Source organism: Lycium ferocissimum, chromosome 10 (genome assembly GCF_029784015.1).
Source record: "Lycium ferocissimum isolate CSIRO_LF1 chromosome 10, AGI_CSIRO_Lferr_CH_V1, whole genome shotgun sequence".
Lineage (NCBI taxonomy): Eukaryota > Viridiplantae > Streptophyta > Magnoliopsida > Solanales > Solanaceae > Lycium > Lycium ferocissimum.
Window position 1 is genome coordinate 49145302 of NC_081351.1, and position 26364 is coordinate 49171665.

The 26364-nt window shown below is 35.8% G+C and overlaps 1 protein-coding gene across 3 annotated transcripts; it reads left to right on the plus strand.

The window, feature by feature from the left end:
* The first annotated feature begins 1505 nt into the window (after positions 1-1505).
* Positions 1506-16110, plus strand: LOC132034174 (uncharacterized). 3 transcript variants are annotated; one of them, XM_059424448.1, is made up of 6 exons: positions 1506-1989; positions 3174-3616; positions 4347-4484; positions 12648-12887; positions 12964-13095; positions 13364-13620. In XM_059424448.1, the coding sequence occupies exons 1-5, from the start codon at positions 1590-1592 to the stop codon at positions 13054-13056; spliced, it is 1314 nt and encodes a 437-aa protein (XP_059280431.1). In that variant the 5' UTR covers positions 1506-1589; the 3' UTR covers positions 13057-13095; positions 13364-13620. The 3 variants fall into 3 exon arrangements, with proteins under 3 accessions (XP_059280431.1, XP_059280430.1, XP_059280429.1); XM_059424447.1 differs by lacking the exon at positions 13364-13620 and adding an exon at positions 15670-16110 and having other exon boundaries at positions 1507-1989; XM_059424446.1 differs by lacking the exon at positions 13364-13620 and adding an exon at positions 15678-16110 and having other exon boundaries at positions 1507-1989.
* The last annotated feature ends 10254 nt before the right edge of the window (positions 16111-26364 follow it).

A 26364-nucleotide genomic window follows, 5' to 3' on the forward strand; every position in this document is an offset into this window, starting at 1 on the left:
AGGAAGTGACTGTTGAGTTTTATTGTAACAGCAAAAAGTTGGGGAAAAAGGAGAAAAATAAAAAAAATTGAGGGAAAAAATAGCATTCCTGGCATAGAGAATGCCACGTCACCAGACGTATGTCGTCCTTTTATATATATAGAGAGAGAGATTTTCATATTTATAAATCAAGCTTCAAAAGTTGGCCCAACTCACTCGTGAACAATGTATAAGCTAGGAATGAATGGCTTTCTCTTGACTCCTCATGAATTCAATTATTAGGTTCGTGGGTTTGTATATGCTTTGTGCCTAGAGGCGGAAAGTATATAATTTCAATTTGTCAGCTAGATTTGAGGACAACGTGCAAAAAGATTTAATTAGAAATATGGGGAATTTTTTTTATCAAATTCTAGAAATTACAACAAGAATTTTTAATTTACCTTTGATTAGATGATTTATAGTCAGACAAATGTTAAAGTCTTGTTTAAAATGACAACAACAACAACATATAATCCATCAGTGCAGCCTACTCTCTTTTGATTTGAAGCATCCTGTTTTCATTCATAGAGAGATCCAATCATCAAAATCAATAGAAAGGTCATTATGGATCACGATCCAAATGAACCAATCTTTTTGGGAGGTACTTCCCAATTAAGGAAAAGAAAAGGTTATTTCCGAATCACGAATAGCAAATAAAATGAACTAATCTTGTTGGGAGGTACTTCCCAATTAAGGAAAAGAAAAGGTTATTTCCGAATCAGGAATAGCAAATAAAATGAAAACAAGATAAGATTTTATATCGAAACGACTTCTGGCATCACCAGAAGGATCAAAATCATATTTGTAGGCCTAGAATTTTTTTGTATAGGTCGAACTATTGGAAGAACAGAAAAGAAAGACCGAGTGTGATCAAGGAAACTAGCGGGCTGATCACTAAATAGATACAATAAGTGCAAATTCTGATATTACCACAGAAAAACTTGATTCTTTTGCTCCTTGCTGGTGGAGCAGCAAACCAAAAAAAAAAAAAAGAAGCAAAAAATAGGAATGACGGCACGCTGAATGAAACTTTACGACAGCAGCACAACATAGACGAATTTTATGAGGCTTTCATGATCAACTAGTAGACTTACATTAAACAAATTTCGGGAAAAAAAAATGCCCAGTCTAATAGTGATATATAAATTGGGATGGGTTAGAGGGAGTGCTAGTATTTTCACAAAGAAAATGGGGTTAGAGTATTTTGTGTGTGTGAGTCTAAGCTAGGTTTGATAATAGATTTTGAATCAGATTTTAAAAATTTATCTTCAAATATCTGTTTGAAGTGACTCAGATAAATTTTTAGAAGAAATTTCACTTTCACTCACAAAACTTTAATTTTTTTTCAAATAAAATATATATCCAAACACAACTTCAAGTTCCAAAATTCACAACTTGAAAAACTCAAACTTTTTAAGTTTCCAGATTCAGCTTCAAAATCTATTGCCCAGCGGAAGGTAAATACAAGTCGTTAATTCTTTCATTTTGGTCTCAAATAATAACCGACTCTAACAGTGAAACACTCAAACCGTCAACACTCCAAGCACATCTCTCTGGAGAGGCTTTTCACCATGTTGGCTCACCTCCAAATCTTCTTCCTCCTCCTCCTCCTCTCACTCTCCACCATCTCCACCTCTGAATCAGACACACCCATTTCCCGTTTCCAAAATTACCTCAGAATCAACACTGCTCATCCTAACCCAAACTACACTACCCCCATCGACTACCTCACACAATTCGCTAACACCATCCCAAATCTCCACTCCAAAATCATTCACCTCACCCCTACTATACCTCTCCTGTTATTAACCTGGCCTGGTTCCAATCCTTCACTTCCTTCCATTCTCTTCAACTCCCATCTTGACTCAGTACCCGCTGAGCCTGATAAATGGACCTACCCACCCTTTTCCGCTTACAGGGATTCTGATGGAAGAATCTTCGCACGTGGAGCCCAGGATGATAAGTGTATTGGTAATTGAATCAAAATATTCCTTCCGTTTCAGTTTGTTTGTCTTACTTTCCTTTTTAGTCCGTTTTCAAAAAATCATTCCTAGTGTTTTAACTAGTCATTAATGGTCGGCTTAATTAGTACACTTTCGGATGTGTTGCGAACACTTTTATTTTAAGCCTCTCATGTTCTCTTCAACAAGATTGGGGATATCAAAAGAAAGGGAGTCTCACCAGTTCTTTTATTGTGGATATGACTATGTAATTTGCCTTAGAAAATCAGTCCTTCCCAGTAAAACGTGGGGTGTTCGAATTATGATCTTTCCCTTTTTGGCAACTCTTTAACTCTAACTTTCTACGTGACATGTTTAAGATCCCGAGATTAAAGGATATTTTAGTATATTCTACTTATCTCTAGTTAACAAACACACTAGGAGCCCGTTTGGTTTGACTTATAAGTTGCTTATAAGCTGTTTTCAGCTTTTTTGAGTGTTTGGCTACTTTTAAAAGTTCATTTTATGCTTAAAATAAGCCCAAAAAAGTAATTGGGCCCGTTTAGCTTAGCTTATCTAAAGCAGCTTATAAGTTGTTTTCAGCTTATAAGCCGCTTTTTTAAAGCCCATCCAAACAGGCTCTAGATTAAAAAGTCTTTCTTTACATTTTTAAGCTCCGTGTCAAGTCAAAACCAAACAATGAAATTGAAACTAGGGAGTATTTTATTTATAAATTCATAATTCTTTGAATGCTCTCTGCAATTCTCCACTCTCCACAATCATGAAAATAGCTAGCAGCATCCCTATTTATAATATGCCCTTCGTCCGAATTTATGTAGCACTTTTCGAATTTCGAGATTCAAATTGGTTTTTGTTTGACCGTAATTTTTTAATACCCTTTGAGTATTATGAATTGTCAATTATTGTGGCTTATTGTATTTTTTTATGTAGTTTTCAAATATGTAAATTTATTTCAAAAACGTATAGGTTTAATGCTGTAATTCACGGTCAAAATAAAACAATTTGACTCTCGAAATCCAAACCGTGACACATAAATTCGGATAGACGGGAGTAGTACGAAACTTACTTTAACTCAAAACAGGAAAACCTATTCCTATATAAATTTAACTATAAATTCTAACTTGACATGAATTAAAACATCAAATGCTAATCAATTTTGATTTCCTACAACTTTGGATTAACTTTTTCCAACAGGTATGCAGTATTTGGAGGCAATCAAAGTGATTCAAAGCAGTGATCCGAATTTTGTGCCATTGAGAAATGTTCATATTTTGTATATCCCTGAGGAGGAGGTTGGTGGGTTTGATGGGATGGGGAAGTTTGTGGAGCGTAAAGAATTTGAAGAGTTAAATGTTGGGTTTGTGATGGATGAAGGACAGGCTTCGACTAATGATGAGTTTAGAGTGTTTTATGCTGATAGGACACCTTGGCATATGGTGATTAAGTCTGTTGGAACCCCTGGACATGGTTCTAAATTGTATGATAATACTGCTATGGAGAACTTGATGAAGAGTATTGAGGTTGTTACTAAGTTTAGGGAGTCTAAGTTTGATATAGTCAAGGCTGGATTGGCTGCTAATTCTGAGGTCGTTTCGGTCAACCCAGTGTTTCTCAAGGCCGGAACTCCTTCCCCAACTGTGAGTTTTGAATTCTCGATTTAGCTTTATCTTTTGATATCTAGTATGTTTTTTCGAGCACTAGTTGATAAATTAGCAATTCGGAATGCTAAAGTTAGTCATCCGAATTAGTATTGTTTCTCTTTCCCATTCAACTTAAGAAATATGTGATGTCAATAATACTTTCTTACTGATTAGTATTTCGAATTCCCTTTAGCTTGAAATGGTATTAGCACATTTCCCCAAGGTTCTTAAAGTATGTTGATGTGTGATCAAAAGAAACCTACCAATGGGGAATAACTTTTAAGGTTAGGTTACGAGGAAATGCGAACTTGATCCTGTTTAATTAACGGCTTTCTATGTATTAGGTAACATTGGCTTATGATGCATTGAGCTTATCTCCTTGTAGTCTATGGTTGTGCTTATCAGAATTATTATCGTTTCTCTTTCGTATTCAACTTGAGAAATATGTGATGCCAATAATACTTTCTTACTGATAAGTCTTTCAAATTCTCTTTAGCTTAAAAAGTTAGTGTTTTGCCCCAAGGTTCTTAAAGTATATTGATGTATGATAAAAAACCTACCAATGGGGAATAACATCTAAGGTTATGTAACAAATTATGAACTTGTTCCTGTTTAATTAACTGCTTTCTATGTATTAGATAACATTGGCTTATGGGTATTGGGTTATTTTGTTGTAGTATACGGTTGTGACCTATGATTTATGGAGGCTCATGATTTGGTTGCATAGGGATTTGTGATGAACATGCAACCCTCTGAGGCTGAGGCAGGATTTGATATTAGGATGCCACCAACAACTGACCCACAACTTATGAGGAAGATAATTGAAGAGCAATGGGCACCAACTTGGAGGAACATGACATATGAGGTGAATAGTTGCTTTTTGCTATGCTTATTGTTGTTATTTTCCAGACCTTTGCTTATTTTTCCACTATTTCTGTATGATTATTCTGAAGATTCATTGTAAAATCTCTTTCTAATCTTTCTTGTAACACATAGTTAGCATATTTGAGATTTGGAAGTTATATCAATTGTTTCCAGGCATAGTTCAAATGCCTTTAGATTAAAGGAATGATGGTGCACTTTATTAGCTTTCCGGAACTGTTCAGAGAATTTTGAGGTATATCAACAGTATACTGAAATATTTGGATCACTGTTTAAAGTAGGTTGGTAATAGCAGAAAATAGTTTTCTGGTGTGGAATTCACTAACCTCTGACTTGTGGATTTATTTAAAAAGAAAAGGTTACAGGTAAGTGAAAAATTACTTGTTGAAATAATAGTCTCTTAGCCATGTTGGCTTGCTTGTACTGAAGATTAGATTGTGGCTTTGTGTAATCATCCCCGGATAAAAAGCATAGTCAGTAGGAGCTGGCCACGCTTAATTTGCCATCTAAGCCACGAGATTTGATGGAATCTGCCTCTCTCCCCGGCATTGAAGTTTTCCGTGCTGTAAGGAGAACTCATGCTGAACTGCGGCTTTGGCTGGTCTTGGACAGGCTGGTAACTGAGGTTTGCCAAAGAGTGTTTTTCTTGTTGTCTTGTCACCTTGAGCTCCTACTCTCGAGCAAAGTGGATTTCTACTTTACCAGTATGTTGGGGGAACTGGTGCATTACGTCATTAATACCCATATTGATTTACTCCTGTATGAATGACGTGGTTATTATAGTAGGAGGTGAAATCAAAAAGTCATTCATCAAGAAGCCAAGATGTGTTGATTCAACTGAAGGAACTGATGCCAGTGTGGCTGTATTCTTACAGTTTTATCTGTCTGAGTTGGGTTCTGTGGTTATTATAGTAGGAGGTGAATCAAAAAGTCATTCATCAAGAAGCCAAGATGTGTTGATTCAACTGAAGGAACTGATGCCAGTGTGGTTGAATCTTACAGTTTTATCTGTCTGAGTTGGGAGAACTATGAGTTAAAGTCTTTTTCCCAGGTTCTTGCCCAACTTCAAGTTCATGAACCGAGTGAAATCAGGTCCTAAAGAAGTAAAGCTTCGAGGAGTATTGGGTCCCAGTGGTCATACAACACCATCCATATCTGGGAGTGAGCTTGTGCTGGAAAATCATTTAGCAGAAGTAGACATGGGGCGCACACCCACCTTTTGCTGCAAATCCTTTTGTTAGTCCAAATCAACAATACGTCCGACCACGCTAGCCCGGCAAGTGAATGATAACCAAGACCAACCCAGCCTGTAGTGACTTCTATCTGGAACTCTGCTTCTGACCAGACAAGCCATCAATTCCACAATCATCTTGAGTGCACTGACCGAAATAATGAGGCAGTACTTTGGCATTAACTTCAAGCCAATAGACAAGTCTGTACCCCCGCCTTTTTTCTAATGAAAATAGACGAATCTGTACCTGTCCTGACTTGATCATCAGATGTGCCTCTTCCAATAGGTTTCTATGTCATATTTTGAGAGGATGCCTAATCTACCCTAGAGCGCATTAACACGTTTACTACAGAATTTGGAGAGGTTGCGCATAAAGAATGGCATAAGCTTCATCTCTTTCCCTTGTTGCCAATAAAGACCATCTTTGCCTAAGACTTATCGCTGCCTGCCAATTCAGTTCAAAATGGGCTGACATGGAACGAATGTTCCATGACCGATTTTATAGGCTACAGCCAAAAGTTGTATATCGCTGACCTCGTCAACTTGAAACAGCAGATTGATGAATCCATTGTTGCTTGCACGAAGAGATTTTAGAAGATGTGCACTAGATGCAATGTTCAATGGTCAGACTCTCGGTATGTCAGTATTTTTTTTTTTTGATCAGGTAAAAGTATTTCATTCATAAACAAGGCCAAAATCGGCCGTATACAAGTGGTATACCAAAAGGTAAAGCATTTACAAAAACATATGATTCTCTACAAAATCCACCCAATCGTCTATACAACAAGGGACTTTCTGGGTGCACCAAAAAGCAATAAGGGAATGAAGACTACTCCTCAACTGGGTAAAGCTCGTCTCTACTCCTTCAAAAGCTCTCCTATTTCTCTCTTTCCAAACAATACACATTAACGCAAGTGGAACTACTTTGCATGCCCTTCATCTTCTTCTCCTCCTTCCGCTCTTCCTACGGACCGTGAACTCCTTCACAGTATTTGGCATCACCCAAGGAGTATCAAACCACCTAAACATATCCCACCATAACCTCATCGTCAATCCATAATGTAAAAGAAGATGATTCATGTCATCGCCCGTCTCCTTGCACATGTAGCACCAACTGACGCATACAACCTTTCGCTTTCTCAGATTTTTCACACAAAATCGCACTTTCTGGGTCCTAACCAAGTAAAAAAACACACTTTTCTTGGCACTTTTGGAATCCATATTGCATTACATGGAAACAGTTGCGCCACCCTAACCAAAAGCTTCTCATAGAAGGTCTTCACAGAGAACACACCATTATTCCCCAATTTCCACCACCATGCTTTAGGATTAATACTCGGATTGACTTGGCTATGAAGTAACAATCTTTGGAACTCAACTACTTCCCACTCACTAAAATCCTTCCAGAATCTTAAGTCCCAAAAGCTCTCTCCACCTTATATCCCCCTAATTTGTTGAATTGTCAACTCTTTGGCAAGAAATTCTGTACGAACTATGGAATTCATCTTTCAAAATCACATCCCTACACCATCTATGTCCCCAAAAATCTATTCTCTTCCCGTATCCGACCTTGAATGAAGTGTTTCCCCAGAAATCATCCCATCCCTCCAAAATATTCCTCCCTCCATAGGCCACCCTCCTTCCATAATCCCATATTTTTCCTTTAAAACCCCCCTTCACAGAGCTTGTGTCTCCACGCCGAACCTCCACAACCATTTACCCAAAAGAGCTTTATTAAAGGCTTTCAAGTCTTTAATCCCAAGGCCTCCCCATTTTTTAGGAGATGTATCTCCCAACACACCAAGTGGAACTTCTTTGTCCCATCCGCCGCATCCAAAGAAAATTTCTTTGAATCCTTTCCAACTTTTCCATAACCAAAGTTGGAGCAAGAAATAAAGGACATTTATTAAGTGGGGATAGTTGAGAGAGTACTCTTAATAAGCACTTCCTTCCCTCCTTTAGACAAATACTTTTTCGGTATGTCAGTATCTCCATGGTCGACTGTCAACATGCATACTTGGTTCAAAGAAATGCTCATAGCATAAGAGGAAAAGGTCCTCAAGACCTCATCTCGTGTTCGTTATTGCTTATGTGGACCAACCGAACCTAAACCTTCTGACTAGTAGTGGTCTGCATAGGTTCATGCAATTGAAATCATCCTGGTAAAACCGTATTCTTGTCCCACTCTCAAGTTGTCAAAAGATAAGGAGTTGGTGAATATTGAGGAAAGAAAAAAGCTACAGAACTTCCATCAACCAAAGAATTGAAGAACAAGCGGTATTTCAAGTGATAGCAACAACAACATACCCAATGTAATCTCAGAAGTGGGGTCCGGGAAGGGTAGGATGTACGCAGATCTTACCCCTACCTTTGTGGGGTAGAGAGGTTGTTTCCGATGACCCTAGGCTCGAAAAAAAAGACAGGGATGTGAAGCATGGTATCAAGAAAAATATGACAATAAAATACCAAGATAAAAAGCAAATGAGGCAACAGATATTAATACACCTTGAAGAATAGAAACTACGGAATTACTAACAAATACTACTAATAAGGAGATCACTTGGCTACCTACTAACCTTCTAGCCTAATCCTCGACCTCCACACTTTTCTATCTAGGGTCATGTCCTCATTAAGCTGAAGCTGTGCTATGTCCTGTCTATTCACTTCTCCCAGTTCTTCTTCTCACCTACCTCTACCTCTCCTAATTCCTGTTATAGCCAACCTCTCACACCTCCGTACTGGCGCATCAACACACCTCCTCTTCACATTCCTGAACCATCTCAATCTCGCTTCCCTCATCTTGTCCGCCACGGGGGCCACTTCCACCTCGCCCCGTATAACTTCGTTCCTAATCATATCCCTCCTAGTATGCCCACACATCCATATGAGCATCTGCATCTCCGGTACACTCATCTTCTGAACATGGACGTTCTTGACTAGCCAATACTCTGCCCCATACAACAAGGTCGGTCTAACCACCACGCGGTAGAATTTACCTTTAAGCCTTAGTGACATATTCTTATCGCACAGTAACCCGGATGCGAGCCTCCATTTCACCCACTCCTTCCCCAATACGATGAGTGACATCATCATCAATCTCACCGTCTCCTTCTTTTAAGGACCCAACATACTTGAAACTACCTTTCTTGGGTAGGACTTGTGCATCGATTTTCGCTTCCACCTCCACCTCCTATGTCGCATCACTGAACTCTTATAATCATACTAACAACAACTGTTTGATAATGCTATCTAGATAGCAGTCAACAATGACATGTTCGTGCTATCTGACAGGTGTATGTCATCTCTGATATGGTGACTGATGTTGACTATGTCATCTCTGATATGGTGACTGATGTTGACTCTTTCTTTCCATTATCTGCCAGTGTGGTGGATTACTGATACTGCTTCCAAATCTCAGTGTGGAAGTATGTGACAATCTTATTGAAAAGCTTAAACTGTTAGGAAAACATACTTTTATTTACTTAATTATGTCTTCAACACGCCCTCTCACGTGCGATCCTATTTCTTTTACATGGAAGCAAGCACGTGAAGATTCTTTTTGAGAATAGGTGGCAGTAAAACTCGATCCCATGACTTCTGCCTGCTCTGCTACCATGTTAAAGTGTGTGACCATCTCATCTAAACTTAGTTTAAGATGTTAGAGAGAATACACATTTAGTTACTTAGTCATATCCTTGACACGTCCACTAACATGTGGGTCTGATTCTTTTTCATAAGGCAAGCACATGAATTTTTTTTTTTTTTGGATAATGATAGTGGTGAGACTCAAACCAAGAAGCTCTGCGTGCTTTGAAGCCATATTAAAGTGTGAAATCATCTAATCTAAAAACTTAAGTTATTAGAGAGAACCCTTCTATTTACTTAGTCATATCTTCAACACTCAACAAGATGTGTCAGCTTCTCAAAGGAGGGAAGCATGTCAGAAGGAGTTGAGAATGAAGGGAAACACCACCCCAGAAGAAATCGCGGGAGCTGGGTGGACAGGAAGAAATCATGTCTGGAAGGAAAATCTATCGATGGAAATAACATTGCAGTTGGCAAGGGCTGGAGTCCAAACAATAAAAGCAAAAAAAGTTGATCACTCCTCCTAAGTCTCATTAAGAAAGAGCTGACTCTCAGAGAGAAGAAGTGTCTATTGGAGGCAACATCGATAAACGAGTCTCAAATCTTTTCTATCTTTGTCACTGATAAGAAGATTTAACAACAGTTCCAGAATTTGAATCATGATTCTGGATTCTAGCCCTTAGGAGTTACTGAATTCTAAATTTATAATTTGTACGTATTACATGTATTTTTTAAGACAAGTACAAGGTTTGGGCCAAACCCACCGGTTAACCGGTATTGTAAACGATGCATCCGCCACTGTTGAGGAAGATGATCAAGTCTAAAGCTATGTTGAGGACACATTTAGCTATAATTGGCTGATTCTTACTTCTCTCTAGATTTCCACTCTCACTCACATGTTAGCTTTTAGATGAGTTGGTCACACATTTCAACGTTAAGAAAGACCAATGGGTTGTCAACAAGAGGTAAGAGAAGACGACACTGCCAACCGCAACTCCTACCATTGAACTAGAGAAGAGGAAACAACGACAAATAGTCGAACATAGACTCAAGCAAGTCATTCAGAAGCTAGTGGAAAAGCAGCAGAAGAGTCAAAGCGCAGAGCCATCACATTGAAAAAGAAAAAAGAAAAAAATAAAAAATTGACTATGTATGGTTTAGTCAGGAAACCACAACTCAAGGCCCCTGTCTCAGTATATCTGTTGAGCATACTCTCCAGCGCATTTTTGGCATGGTCCAGTGACTTGGAAAAATTAGGAAAAAGATGTATGTGCAGTGAAGCAGAATGACCTGTGTTGACACGAGATGAGATGGAGTGCCATACCAGCTACATACGAAGAAGTGGGGGTTCAACGTCTATTATATATACATAAAAAATAATTTTAACCTTGTAAAAAAACAAGTATAGTGTGGCTCCGCCACTGATACCAGCTACTAAGTGTGGTAGGAGGTGGTTGGATACCACTAACCAACTGAAGCTTGAGGCCGTTCAACTGTTTTCTGTGCGAACTTGAACAGAAGTGAGAAACGCTTGTCTCGTAGATGTTCCAATTTGATTGTACCTATTGTTCTATCTACGTTTTATTGGAGCCTTCTGCCACCAGTTCACCAAACTGCCCACCTTACATCTTTGCTAGAAAGTACTTTCTTGATTTTAGGGATTGCTTGATCACTTCTATAAGGGGAAGTTCTACAGTTTTCACACACCTGTTTCCTACCATCTCCTAAGTGTGGCTATCTCTGCCTAATTTTTGGAGTGATAAGAGGGAGAAAAAAGGAAAAGGTAATATGATTACCTAAATATTAATATGAATCTTACAAGGAACTAATTTTGAAGTAATAATGGGGGAAGGTTACAGTTGGAGAAGAAATTCTTTCGCCTTGAGTTTCGTAAATTTATTTGAAATGTCCTGCCACCAGAGTTTGATCATTATGATCAATCTTGTCCTACTCCCTTCTACTACAGTGTTTCTATTGAATCCCAAGATTTGTTGTAGTTTGGGATGATGTAATATGCATATAGTTGTTCCTGTTTCTCCATCTCCGATGTAGATCTCCCTGGTTCTTCAGATGTCTTCATCAATACTTTTGCAGATCCAAAAAATTCTGTTACTTTCAACTCTAATGTTATTGACGAAGATTTCCTTCTTCCCATCCTTTCAAACCACGTGGCTGACTCTCCCTTTTTACCCATGATTTCATGACTTTTCCCCAGCTAAGAAGAAGACTTTCCTTTTCCATCTAAAACGGATTTTACACTAATTTTCAACTGATGACACTCCACGTCGTCATAACTGCTACTATGTGATCAATTTAAATCTTGGGTTCTATCAATCTGGACCTCAAGATGATAAAGTAAAGTGTACCTGCTGTGGGGAGACGTGTTAAGAAGAGAGAGTTTTGAGAAGAGGAAGGATTGGAGAAGTCGAGAAGAAAGGTTTTGTTGGAAATCACAAATTAGGATTAATTTGGCTGGAAATCTAGAGAAAAGTAAGAGCTTAAGAGTACACATTTAGCTACAATTGTCTGATTCTTGTATTTCTGAAGCTCTTCAATGATGGGAAATTCTCTCTTTAAGGTGGGCTCCATTAAAACTTTTTGATCATTGATATCCAAAAGTGCCGGATAGTGTAATGGAAAAGCTCTTTTTGGGAAGTAGTCACAATATTCTCTATTTATCAATCGGTCCATCAATCAACTATGCCTCAATTTGAATCCTCTGTAATTATTCTGCTGCAACTCTATTTATTCAAGACAAACTTTTTGGGGGGGACAACTCTAAGTAGAGAGTATATAAGTTTATTTGAAGTAGATACATCATTTCTAATGTAAGTAATGCTTGGCCTCATTGTTAGGTAGATGAAGCTTGTTTTTATCCCGTTCCCACTTTTATGTTTAAATCACCAATTTTAAAGAACTTTACATTTGGGTTAAATATGTTATTTGTTTCACTAAACACAAAAATTAGGATAAGGTGTACTTTTGGTCTTCTTTATGTGGGAGAGGCAGGGGGCTAGCCTCATCTCCTCTCCTCATTAGTAGTAGTATTTAGTAATCGCGTAGTTTCTTATTCTCCTAATGTGTATTACTATCTGATGTTTCATTTGCTTTGTATCTTGCTATTTTGCTGTCATATTTTCCCTGCTTCGAGAACCTCTCTTAGAGCCGAGGGTCTATCGGGAACAACCTCCCTACCCCACAAAGGTAGAGGCAAGGTCTGCGAACATCCTACCCTCCCCAGACCCCACTTGTGGGATTACACTGGATATGTTGTTGTTGTTGTTTGTGTACTTTTGGTCTTCTGATTTCAGGCTTCTTGTAATGTGGCAGATAACTGAGAAGGGATTCCTAAGGGATAACAAGGGACGTCCTCTGATGACTCTTGCTTCCGATTCCAACCCTTGGTGGTCCATTTTCAATGAAGCTGTTACTAGAGCTGGTGGCAAACTCTCCAAGCCTGAAATATTAGCTTCGACTACTGATGCTCGATTCATGAGACGGCTGGGAATTCCCTCCTTTGGTTTCTCCCCTATGAAGAACACCCCCATCTTACTTCATGACCACAATGAGGTTTGTCACTGCTTCTCTCTATGACAAGTCAATAGTCATTTGTTTCTCTGATGCCAATCATTTGTTCTCCTGGCAGTTCCTCAAGGATACTGTTTACTTGGAGGGGATTAAGGTGTATGAATCCATTATAAAGTCATTAAGTTCCTTTGAGGGATCTTATGAACACTGATGCAATGGGTTTCTCAACAATGAAGCATTTGAAAACTTGGTATGATATTCATCTCTTTTGAGTGTTGCTTAATTTCAAGGTATGCAAGTTTTAATCTGCACATGCTATAAACATTAGTCCAGGTCCTTTAGACACAAATCTTAATATGTTAATTTCTTATATAGCATCTTCTTAATTGTATAAGTGGCATTTAATGTTTGTCCCCTTACAAAATTTTGGCATCATTGAAAATGTACTGTGGAGGATTTCTCCTCCTATCAGCTGGCTGGTGTCCTTTCAAGCTAAGATTATTTGGGTGAACTTGCAGTTTCATGCGTAGGTTGGTTGGTTGATTGTGTCTCATGACTTGAATCTCAGCTGTCCTGCCCAACACCAAAACAGAACCAAATTGTTAATCAGATGAAGTTTCCTGCCAATACCTTTTTGATCAAGTCCCAGAAAGAATATTCTAATTAGTTTAAGCATCATGTAATGCAAATAGATGATGTTTCAAGTGGGGTGAACTATATCTATTTCCTTTGATTCGGTGTAGTTTAGCTTATACAAAAAGTTTGTCTGTTTCAATGTCTGGATGAGTTCTCACTTAGCACTTTCTTAGACATTCTAGCATTTGCTAATAGATTTAGTCATCGCTTATAAATCTACTCGCTGAAAGTCAATTGCAAGTGACATGAGTGCAAACCCCTGGGAAAAAAGTAAGGAAGAAGTGACTGATTGCTGAGAATTTGGACTACTCCTGATAAAATATTACTGCATAGCATAACTAGAGCATTGGCTGCAAAAGGGGAGATTATCACGTTTCTGTGCATAAGAAGTTGGAAAGTTCAGTTTTCATGAGAACTTTTTCCAGCACAGGAACGTTAACTAACAGTTGATAATAAAAATTCTCTGTTTGATAAAGATCCTTTCCAGAACATGATTGTTAACTAACAGTTTTACTGTTAAATTTCATCATCTGAATGTGGAAGCAGAGAAGATTTGTCTAATAGCCCCAGTAATATTTGCGATAATCCTTCTCTACGACTTACCTTCTTGCAAATGAATAATGTAACATAGAAAGTGTGTCCTTGTTCTTTTGCACATAATGCACCAAATTGACCTATAGAGTTGATTGCCTTTCAACTGTAACAGGTCATTGATCTTAAGCTTTTGATGAAGCAAAGGCCACACAAGGGCCTATTTTACTGAAACATGACATTTTCAAATAAGAAAGGCCACAGCGGAATTCCTTAAGGGTTGTGAAAAAAATCAGATACGAGAACTGGATTCGAATGTTAAAATCTTACTAAACTATAGATTCTTTTATTCTCTTTTGTGTTTTTAAGGAATTCCCCGAAAAAGAGTTTCTTTTCTAATTGCGAAACAAAATGATGTACATTTTTTCTGGTAACCGATTGCATCTGAGATGTTAAGCAGTAGGATTAACTTCTTTTCTTCACTGCAACTCCTGCCCCTCAGGCTATTAGTAAGAAACTAAAGTTGGAAATTAACCTAATGCAAGGACTTCACATAAACACGATTCAAGCACACCACAATTTTGTTTGGGTGTGAACACTTAGCCTGGCTTACTCAATCATTTTTGGATTTACCAAATGAACCTTGTGGAATTAAACATTCATAAGAGATTCTTCATGTCAGTTTAATCAAAAGAGATGGACGAGTCTTTGTTTCTTTTATATGCTATTAAGACATTGCGACTTCAACCAGACATCTTCAAAATTAAATTGTAGACTCTGGGGTCGTTTGGTACAAAGACAAGTTATACATGGATTAATAGCGCAGGGATTAGTAATGTAGGAATTAGTAATACATGGATTAGTAATACAGGGATTATTTTTGTTGGGTGTTTGGTTCATTACACTAAAATTGGACACAAAAGATACCATTTGAATATTTATTTATTTTTAAAACTTAAGAAATAATTTGTTACAATTATACCCTTGAATGCTTGGTCTTTATAGTTTTCTTGGAACAAAACAAGGCTAATTTTGTCATTTTAATTTTTTATCCCTGGATAAGTTATCCCTGGGTGGTGGTGGGATAAGATAATACACGCTTTGGTGTATTAAATAATCCATGTATTAGTTATACATGTCCCAAAATATCAACCAAACATGGTATAAAATAATATCACATCTACTACTATGACTATTTTAGCTAAGGCCTCCTGCCAAACGAGCTCTAAGTGCTTTCTGCTTATCCTGTTATTTACCATCTTTTGCTAACAAGTTACCAGTGAGTTGCCTGTTACCGTCTCCTATGTCATCTGTCATATATGATCCTGAAATGTGTTGAGGACATGAGAACCGGAAATAGTGATCTCTGTATCAGTGGAAACCGCAACTTGTTTTATCTGAAGTTTTAACCGTTTGCACCTTTGTTCCTTGTAACATATTCTTCCCCGCGCTTTGCTTTGTCTTCTATATATCGCTCTGGATATGTCTGAAGTTTAATCCTGTTCAAACTGTGGACTTGAATGAACATGTCAATGGTTGTCTGATGTATTAACATCTCATAACTGCTAATTCGAGAATTGATTTTCGGTAGTCAGTTTCCAACAAACTCTAGGCGTTGACACAGAATTAATCCAAGCTCTGAAATCATGTTTATTAGTTTTGCAGGGGATCTCTCTTTTGGAAATGATGATTTGTGCACACAATATAATTTTATAACATCATGTACAATCTAGAAGGGGAAAAGTGTGTTACACTTGAGAGTTGAGACTCGTGTAAATGTAAGTGTACCACTTGCAATAAATTAGGTTGACAAAGCATGCAGACTATGCTTCTTTGGAGCTTCTACCATTTATTCTCTGATGTAGAAACCCATCTGGAGTTTTTTTTTTTTTTTTTTTTTTGACCTTTTCATCAAAAATAAAGAAAAAGAAGCAGCCCATCTGGAGTTTAATCAGTCAATATTTCTACCTATGTCAAATAATGTATTGGTAAATTTGCAGAACTTATGCTGCAGTTTAAATGTTTGTAATATCTTGATCTGGTGACATGTATTCCTTACGAGCAGTATGGAAAAAAGCGTGGTTTATTTATTGCTGAAGTTGCAGAACTTTTTTTTACAGTTTAATGGTTCGTATCATGTTAATCTGGGTAGCACTCCATGTATTTCTTTCCAATAGTGAGCAAATTTTACATCTTAATCTGCTGATTCTCAAAACAGTGTTTCTTTTTTGCTTCCCATCCCTGATTCTGGTTAATTTCCAATAGTGAGCAAATTTTACATGTTAATTTGGTGATTCACAAAACAGTGTTCTGAAAGCAGTTAGCTTATCATATACATGTGACATTGTTATCCGTAGTGTTATCCGTTTCCTATTTTTCTATGTCAGTCTATCTGTCTAGATGTATATGCTTTTATTATTTTTTGGATATTAAATGTGACGTCCTATTATATAAATGTGAGAGGAATGTGGGTGCTTCCAGGATGCTGCTACCTTCACGGTTCTTGCCTCTTTTTCATACTACATACTTCAAGATTCAGAGCCTCTATATGATTTTTTTGGCCCATCCTTCCAACCTAATCTCCAAATCTCATTTCATCAAATATTTCAAAATTGGGCTATTTGACTTGAGCTGATTGGTCTAACCTTATTAGCTGGCAAACGTCTGCATCTATTGATTTATTATATGTTGGCCACATTATTGCATTTTGTCTTGTTTCCATTTAATAGGCCACAGGTACGGAACGTCCTTTCGGCATGGTGTTGCTTCATCCTATTATTTTAAAGTCCCCACATGCTTATTTCAAGACGATTGAACTAGGAGTTGATTGATGGTTTTGGGGATTGGAAAAGAATTATTCATGCTCATTAATTTTGTTGTCCTGTGGTTACTAAGAAGTGAAATTTGTAAATGGTGTCCTTGATTTAGTGTGGAGGATGTAGGGGGATAGTTGGGATCTCTCCATCCGTAATCAAGTTCGATCCTTGGGAATGGAGAAGCTTTACCCCCTGGTAGACCTACCTCAACACAGATTTGAATTAACTAGTAGACTTCGGATATTGAATGGTTAAACTGAAAAAATGTTATTGATTTGTCACGGAGGGGTGTGGTGAGATAATTGGGACTCCACGCTTAATTAGGTTCAAGCCATAGAAATGAAGAACTTCTTTGATATAGAGTGCTCTGCCCCTTCGTAGACAGACTTCAAATACTTAGATGGTTAAACTAAAAGAAAATTTCCTTGATTTTCCCTTTGGGTTGTGGTGTTAAGGAGGGAAAATTTTAGTATAGAATTGTTAAAGCAGAACTTATTGTAGGACCAAGCGAGAGTAGTTATTAGGACTTGCGGTTTCAATTGGAATCTAATTGCGAATGTTACCTCCACCCCTTCATATGACTAAACAAACCCTACATTCCCATGAACCAAACATGCAATGAGCACAAGTCATTTTGAAATAGAAGATTACCTATTTCACGAGTGAAAATGATCAAATTTTCTTCAAGAATTTTTGTAATTTGATTAATTTCAACAACTTGTCAAGTATGAAGAGGGAGAGTAACTTCCAGGAAATAGAGAACAATATTTGTGAATAGGTACATGGAACTAGATACACCTTACAAGGAACAAAATTCTTGCTACGGTTGGTGTAACAATATCTTTAAATGCTGGGCCAGTGGGGTGAACAAACAAACATCATCAAAGTAATAATTGAAAGTATGGCAACTCTAAATATAATAACTTCCAAATTCTCACCATGAGGTCACAACTTAATTTTAAATAACTAATTCCCTTTCATTACTTTTCCTCTTAATTAATAAAATGATCAACGAGGAAATAAAATTACTATAAGCTATGCAATGAGATGTGCATGTAGCTGACGAAACAAACTTGGAAGGTTCGGTAATCTAGCTGATAAATCGATTGGAAATACCTAGGGGTGTTCTTGGTTCGAGTCTGTCGCGTTTAATTTTTATTTTTATTTTTTATAAACCAATCAAACCAACATAAACAATCAACTTGTGATTTCACTAACAACAAATATCTTTTATATGTATAAAAAAAATATGGCTTACATATTGTCGGTTTGGTCCTATTTCGTTTTAAAGTTTCTTTTTATTGTCAATATCAAATCACACTATGCTTGTTGGTATGTTTTTCAATTTAATACCTGACTGAGTCAATCAGTTACAAGTCGACTTTTTTGTCCATTTGGTGGTTATGTTTATTAGTTTTTGAATTTACCTTGAACTTCCCTAGTCTCACCTATGTACAACAGTTGATCACGACGTGCCTAACGGGGGGGGGGGGGGGGGGGAGTAAGGACAAGGACTGACAGATTTCTAAGCGGTAAGTTTTGAAAGAGTAATAGTGTATATGGTATCGTAAGTAAACTCCACATTAGAAAGGAGGATAATGTCTAAGTATTATAACATACAAGTTGATATGGTATGCACATATTTGGGCTCGATGATGACACGGCTCAAGAGACAAATTCATGAGGTTTGTTGTACCAAAGCGGACAGTACGTCATGGGCTTGGATTCTGACAAATATGATATATGAACCCGGCTCCTGCAACATGAAGGTAGGGCAAACCTCATGAGCGAGGATGCTGATATGTGACGCTCCTGAATGAGAGCAGGTCAAGGTCAAAGGACTAATAGGCTCTAGCTAGGCTGACAAGCTTTCAATAAAGAGGTTCTTATGATACCTTAGGCAAATCCCTTATTAAAAAGGGAGGGAAAACTGAAATGTTATGACAAAGCACAATTTCACATAATATGCACACTCTTGAGCTTGATAGCAATGTATCGAAAGGATAAATTCGTGAGGTCTATTGGGTCAAAGCGAATAATACTTTTCATGAACTTGGACTGCGACAACTATTTAGCCTTTGCAGCTATATTTATGAAATATGTCTTGAGAAATGGGTGGAGCGGGAGAGGAATGAAAAACCTAACTGGATAACAAATATTCAAGTGTATAAGTTATCACTATAGTCTAGGGTTGTGCAAAAACTGCTCTAACCGATAAATCGAACCAATAAAAACACTATTGGTTTACCGATATCGAGTTATTGGGTTAACGGTTTGTGAACGGTTCTGTAAATTTTTTTATTGGGTTATCGGTTCGGTTTTCAATTTTAAGATTTAGTTAATGGTTGAACCGATAACCCAATAAGCTTATATTAAAATTATATTTTTATCCCTAATTATATATTAATGGCTTTAAATTATAATTTTTAAATACATACCCTATTTCTAAATTACTTACCGCAGACATGCTTATTCTAATCATATTATCTCAATTCTCATACGAATTAGGGCTTGCGATGCCTCTCTGCCTCTCTCCCTCACTTCTCAAAGGAAACTAGGGCTTGCGAGTTCTCTCAGTTTTGGATCTTTGAAGGCACTAGCTCTGGCTAGCCGTCTTTGCCATCGCTTTTTGCAAGTTATAGTTTGTCTTGCTGCTGGTGTTTTTTCTGAAGAAGTTGTCCTTGTTTATGAACAAATAAACTAAGAACTACCCTTGTTTTATTTTTGAAAGATTGCTACGGTGCATTTTATACTTTTTATCTTGTAATTTGTGCAGACTTTATGCATGAAGGCGGTGTATATATGAACAAATGAAAACAAGAGGAAAAAAAAAAGGGAGCATTTTTTTATTGGTTAAACTGAAAATTGAACCGTTAAGGACCAAAAACTGATAAACCGAAAATCAATAACGAATATTTTATAGGTTTGGTTTTGGTTTAGCGTATTTACAAACCAATAAACCGAACCGGTAATTCACAAAATCGAACCAAACCGACCGATAAGCATCCCTACATAGTTTTTCTGGTATTTGACTGATAGACTGTCCCAAACTCAAGGAGGCAATTGAGGTGGCCAAATTCTTGCCTTTTAATCGTGGGCTAGCTAATACATAATTTCCAGTTATAAGTTGAGCTTGCTACATTAATTGGAGCATTAGACTTTTAGGGAAGATTGAGAAAGGTTAAATTTACACTACGAAAACTTTACCAAGACAATGGATAGAAAAAATGCAGAGAAAAGACGGGATAATAATATATATATATTATATACACATACATAATATATTTATGGATTTGTTCTCAAATCGAATTTGATAGGTCAACCTGAAATGCCACATTGTCTGAGCTCATCCACTACGGACAAATGGGAAACATCGTCGAAACGTACATTTTTGGTAGATCATTCTGTATTTGATACTTATTATTAATCAGTTTAATTTAAATTTGTGCCACATAAAACTGGGATTGAGATATCAGCATTATGGACTGGGATGCGCGTATTACACAGTTTGCTCTGCCAACTGTCTACAATAAAGAACATAGGGGAAGGATGTATTTTTTGTTCCCCACAAAATAATCTTTAATTTGCTCTTGGAAGTGGTTAGTAAAATTGTAATATTGCTAGCCAGTCAAAGTTTAAAGTTTCTGGTGCACTTGACCCTATTTCAAATGTTACAAATATAAGGCTTTGAAGTGTCACCTTATTCAAGATTGAACAGTGTTACAAGGCCTGAGCTAATTGAGTCTATTGGGAAATAACTTTAGCTAAAAAGCATTTTTGCAAAGAGCACTTTAAACAAAATGTCAAACTTGAATCTAATAAATTAAGCTGCTTTTGGACAATTTGGCTGTTTGATACACTAAATATTAGTTATACGGGGACTATAATGAAGGAATTGTTATAAAATAATTAATAATGAGGAGAATACATGATTACTATTTTAAAAGGCGTAATCACCATATGGTGAATCATGATATATATATATATATATATATATATATATATTCTCATTTTACAATTTATCTAGCATAAATAATACATCAATTTCCACAAAATTTAATGCATCTATCATTTAATACCGCAAATCAAATGTTGTATTAGTTATGCGATGGCTATCTTTTCTTATATGGTGAATCAATTATTATTATTTTAGGCGAGCTTTTATGATGAAATTGAAATAAGCCAAACTACTTATTTCACGTGACATTATTTGATTAGACGCAAAATTTAAAAGCTTAAATTGATTTGTATATCAAGTGGTAGCACAAAGTTATTTGGTTTAAGAAACACTTTACATCAAAAGTAAATTTGATTTAAATAAAAGAATTGAAATTTAAAAGGTGCTCAAAATGATATTATGATGGAATACAACAACATATATATCCGATGTAATCTCACAAGTGGGATCTGGAAGGTGGTGTGTACGCAACCTTAATATGACGGAATATTGTCAAATATTTTGGTAAATACAAAATCAAAAGAATGACATACTAAAATTATTATGGGTATATAATCACTGTTTCAAAAGGCAATTTGGCAACTGTCAAATCTGTGTCGAATTTTTTTTTTGTTAAGCTATTTTGTCAATCATTTCTAAAATTGTCCCACAGTGTAGTTATACATTAAACCAACCACTTCATAAAATAGTCATACAAATTTTCAGTACAAGGCTTATTGTCGAAGCACCTTTTAAATAATGTAATTCTCTAGCTAGGCCTTGCAAATTTCTCGAAAGATCCCTAAATTAAGGAGGTATTAGTGTAATTCACATTTTTCCTTTCCAACTTGTTTCTAAACTTTGAATTTAGAAACTGACTGCCTCTTAACATTTTTCCTTGGTCGGTTAGGCACTGAGAAATTCAAGTACGTAGAATGATTAACCAATTGGTCAATAATTTTTTCCAGATTTCTTGCAAATGACGTAGATAGTTGATCCAAGATGGATATAAACTAAACTAATTACCATTACAGTTATGAAGCTCAATTTAAGTTTATAAATTATAAGCGGCAACAAGTTGGCTTGGGCACTGAGCCGAGCTCGACTATGTTAGCTCAATTATTAGTTTTAGAAAGATTTCGGCTCGCTAGATACTAATCAAAACTTGGTTCGTTTTGACTCAGTTAGGTCAAATATCAATCAAATTTTTGCTTGGCTGGAACTGACGTACGCTCTGTTTACTAAGGACCCGGCCATGAGAATTTTTCACTTTTTTCCTGATTTTTTTTTTACTTTATTTGAAAATCAACGTTTGGCCGTGAAATTTGAAATACAACTTCATATTTAAAAAAAAACACTCAAAAATCTGTTTTCACTTTTTTTTTTTTCACATTCTGTACATTCAAACAACTAAATATTCTTTGAAAAAACTATAACAAAACACAACTCCGTCTTCAACTCCAACTTCAAAATTCCAAATAAAGTGAAAAAATATTTGGTTTTCATGGCCAAACGCCTACTAAGTTAAGTAATGCAATTTAAATTTAAATTCATCTCTTAGACTTAAGTATAAAGTAAATTAGTTATTAACTTAAATTTTGATGTCATTTTAGTAATCAATTCATGTTTTTGTCACAATGAAAATTATTAATGGCTAAATGCAATTTTGTACTCCAGGTGATATAGTTAAACTTTCAATTTGGAGCAAATACATTATGACATATGAATTTTTTTTGGTAATTCAAAATGTAATTTAAAATCTTAATTTAAGAATTTAAATTATTATGGTCATGTGGTACATACTTTGATTTATTTATTTTTTAAATTATGTTATTATTTTATTTAAGCTGGCAATTGGTATAATTCAATCACACCCGAATTCAATTTTTAATATAAACTATTATTATTATTATTAATCAATCAGCTTATTATTATTATTATTATTATTATTTAATTTTTCTTAAAAATATAGTGTTGCGCGAAATAAAACGTTTAAGAGTTGATCGGGCTTGGATATAGATTTGATTGTACTATAGTAACACATAGCTTAGTTTGGTTGGCTAGACCTGTTACGATAAATAAACGCTTGGCCGAGCTCAATGCCTATTAGCTCGATTGAGCAGATTCAAGCTCAGGCTCAGCTCACTTGGCTCGACGCTCAAGTCTACGAGCAACCAAGGGCAACAAGAAAAATATATCAAAAGAAATTTTCATTAAACTTCTACAATAAGAAACTAAAACAGGCACAATCAACAAATAATTACGTGTGGGAGGAACATGTGAGGGTTTTCTTTTTTTCTCTTACGCACATGTGGAGGTTGCTTTGTACCATAATCATTACTGGAAATAAGGACCAGAATTAATTAATTAATTAACACGAATTATTCCGTTAGCCACCAGATAACATAACAAAGGAACCGTGTTTGCAATTCATTAAAATTTCTAAAATAGTGTTCTATTTCCTGATTGGAAGAGATCTTTAAGGAAATGAAATGATTCCCTTTGGAAATAATTAATATTCATATAACTTTGTCTGGGAGGAAGGAGAAAGGATGGAGAAGAGGTTTTGTACGGATTTGACCCGACATTGTTCTTCATAGGCATGTTCATAGGAAAATGCAAAAATGGATCCATAATTAAGAAAAATGATTTGGAAAAAAGGAATCACGATGACAGTACAATTAAGTTGAAGAGAGATCCGATTTATTTCTAGAAGTGAAAAAGGTTAAATCTATTCATGAACTATTCGATGTTGAATAATTATACTACCATTAGACTTTTTGTCTAACTTTACCACGTTACTAGGAAATAGTTCTGGTTTTTACCTTGACCCGTTACAAAACTCCAACATAAAGAAAATTTTAAATTATAATCAAATGTTGAGGGGTAAATTTAATTTGGATCTTTCTTTTTTGAAATTTAGACATGTGTAGTTCACCATTTTATACTGGAGCTAAAATTTAGATGGTAGTATGATTGTCCTCAATAAAGTTCAATGCATGAATTAGAATTATATATTCAGTGAGTAGTGCTATAATAATTGAATGTAAAACATTGAAGCTATGGAGATATCACGTTGCCAATTTGAGAGTGCATCATCAACAAATTAAACAAGTATGATAATTTTGATAAAGCTAAAGTAATGTGTCATGCATGTCAAAAGAAGGCAGAAGCACAACCACGTAATTGACCAAAAGCTGTTCATATCTAAAGTCTAAACTGTTTGATTCAATGCTTTCACTAATTACCAAATTGCCTAATCACTTTCGATTCCAAGGTTGGCGAAAAGAATTTCTGGAATTCTCCCGTTCTTTTCAAGCTTTCCCCGGTTGGAGTGTTATACAACTATACTGTTATTATTTGACGGTAAAGAAGTGTTAAATGATATGCTGTTTACTGATTATAGTACACAAACTACATTGATAACATTATATTGCTTACTGATTACAATATACAATCTACATTAATTTGTATACTAATTTTTAGATGGCATACAATATCTAATTGGTACATTATCAGTATATTACATAATTCAGTATACTAAAGTATGTTAGTATGATATCATACTTGAATAGCACATTCCATTTTATTCTATTAAAAAATGTTGGTAGATTGTTAATTTTTAATTGGAATATTAACATATTTAAAAAGTATATTCTATTTAATTTATTTTAGTATATGCTGGTATCATATTAAGTTTAAACTTGTAACATTCCTTAATGGAGTAGTACTTATAGTATATTCAAATAATTTTGTTTTGTGTTGTTATATGTACTAGATTAGGTTTCAACACTAGCATACTTTAATTCTATGTAAGACCAGCTTACTTATAATTTTAACAATAAGTTCGATTTTGCTATGTTGGATTCTTCCCTTTATTTTTGGTCCAGATTTAACAGAGATGCATCTCCATATTGAAGGCTAAGTTTAAGGGATTTTCCCCTTTTATTTTCTAATAATAGATTTTGAAGAACGGATAAATGGTGTAATTAGTTTATTGTCACCTGACGTAATTAATTTAGCTGGGATAAATATTGTGAATTAAAGAGCTTTATAGAAGATAGGAGTACTAATTATGAAAATTACCCAAATTAGGATATTCTTCACACATCCTGGCACTTAGGTATGATCCTTTCAAAAAAAACTCAGTTAAGGGATGATTTCTTGCTATCGTATGTAGTTTCGTCAGGTGTTGCTGTTATGACTAATGCTCAATATGTCGTAACATGTATATAATTGAAAACACAATATATACATATAGATGAAAAAAGATGTACACAAGACTTGCGAATTTTTTTGCCGGATATGCTTACGTCTACAGGCAAAATAGAGAAATTAATTCTACGATGATGGACAATGCACTTCCTACTATACAGAGCCAAAGATCTAGAGAGAGTCGCTGCATGCATTGATGTGTGTGAGGCCTCTATACCAGGAGTTTACTTTGTGGCCTTTTGATTTTTGGGTTTGATTTGTGGTTCCTTTCTCTCCTACGGGAGTTGTGATTTCGATTTTAAAATTAAATAATTGATTTTGGCATGAAACAAATTTTCCAGTTGTTTTTGTTTTCTATAATTATTTAGTTAGGGTATCCACTTACCCTACTAATTCATGTGTTTTTTTTTTTTTTTCTTTTTGGACATTTTTAGAGGTTTTCACTTTTTAGAGGTTTTCACTCAAGTGACTTAAGCAATAAGAGATGTTCACAAGATTGCTACAACACTTTGCGCGTCAATCTTTTGAAAGGAAAAACCTTTCAAAAAAAAAAAATGCATTGAAATCTCGTTAAACAAATTAAAAAGAACAAATGACAAAGGAGGAGTCATGTTGGTTAATAAAAAAAAAAGGTGTACATGACATAAGACTAAGTGGTCGTTTGGTTGCTGGTCGATACATCCCATTACACCCAAAAGATGGTATGAGTGGTAACGATCGCGTTTGGTGCAGATAAATTTACCTTATATCAAAGTACCTACCACTGGTTTAATTTTTGTAAATGACCTAAAAAATTTTGAGTATACTGGCAAGTTGACTCGGTCATTTATGACATTTTTAGAGGTTTTCACTCAAGTGACTTAAGCAATAAGAGATGCTCACAAGATTGCTACAACACTTTGCGCGTCAATCTTTTGATTAAGTAAATTGAGTTCGAAACTTATCCTTTCAAAAAAAAAAATGCATGTGAAATCTCGTTAAACAAATTAAAAAGAACAAATGACAAAGGAGGAGTCATGTGAAATGAAAAGGGGGAAAAGATAATCGAAAAAGGAGCACTGTATTCAAATGAAGGAAAAAAAAGGTGTACATGACATAAGACTAAGAGAACAAATCCTAATGTGAACTCCTAAATATGAAAGCGTGGCCCACATGGGAAAAGGACAGTAAGCCAAAGCTCCTGAAAATAGCAATATAATGTCAAAGAGAGTCATGTGCCTGCAGAGACCCCTTGCCCTTTCCAAAGTGAAAAGGGGACAGTTAGGGTGTCCTGCCGTACCAAAGTCCTACGAATCACATTTATTGATTCTCTCGATAATATACAACTTTGGGTATCTACCCTACCCTTGTTTCCAAAAACAGCTACTCGTGTGAAATTTGCTCA

Excerpts from the sequence above, each read along its gene's own strand:
- LOC132034174 (XM_059424448.1), top strand. The coding sequence starts at position 1,590 with ATGTTGGCTCACCTCCAAATCTTCTTCCTCCTCCTCCTCCTCTCACTC. Across the intron at positions 1,990-3,173 it reads CCAGGATGATAAGTGTATTG|GTATGCAGTATTTGGAGGCA; the intron begins GTAATTGAATCA and ends TTTTTCCAACAG. Across the intron at positions 4,485-12,647 it reads GGAGGAACATGACATATGAG|ATAACTGAGAAGGGATTCCT; the intron begins GTGAATAGTTGC and ends GTAATGTGGCAG.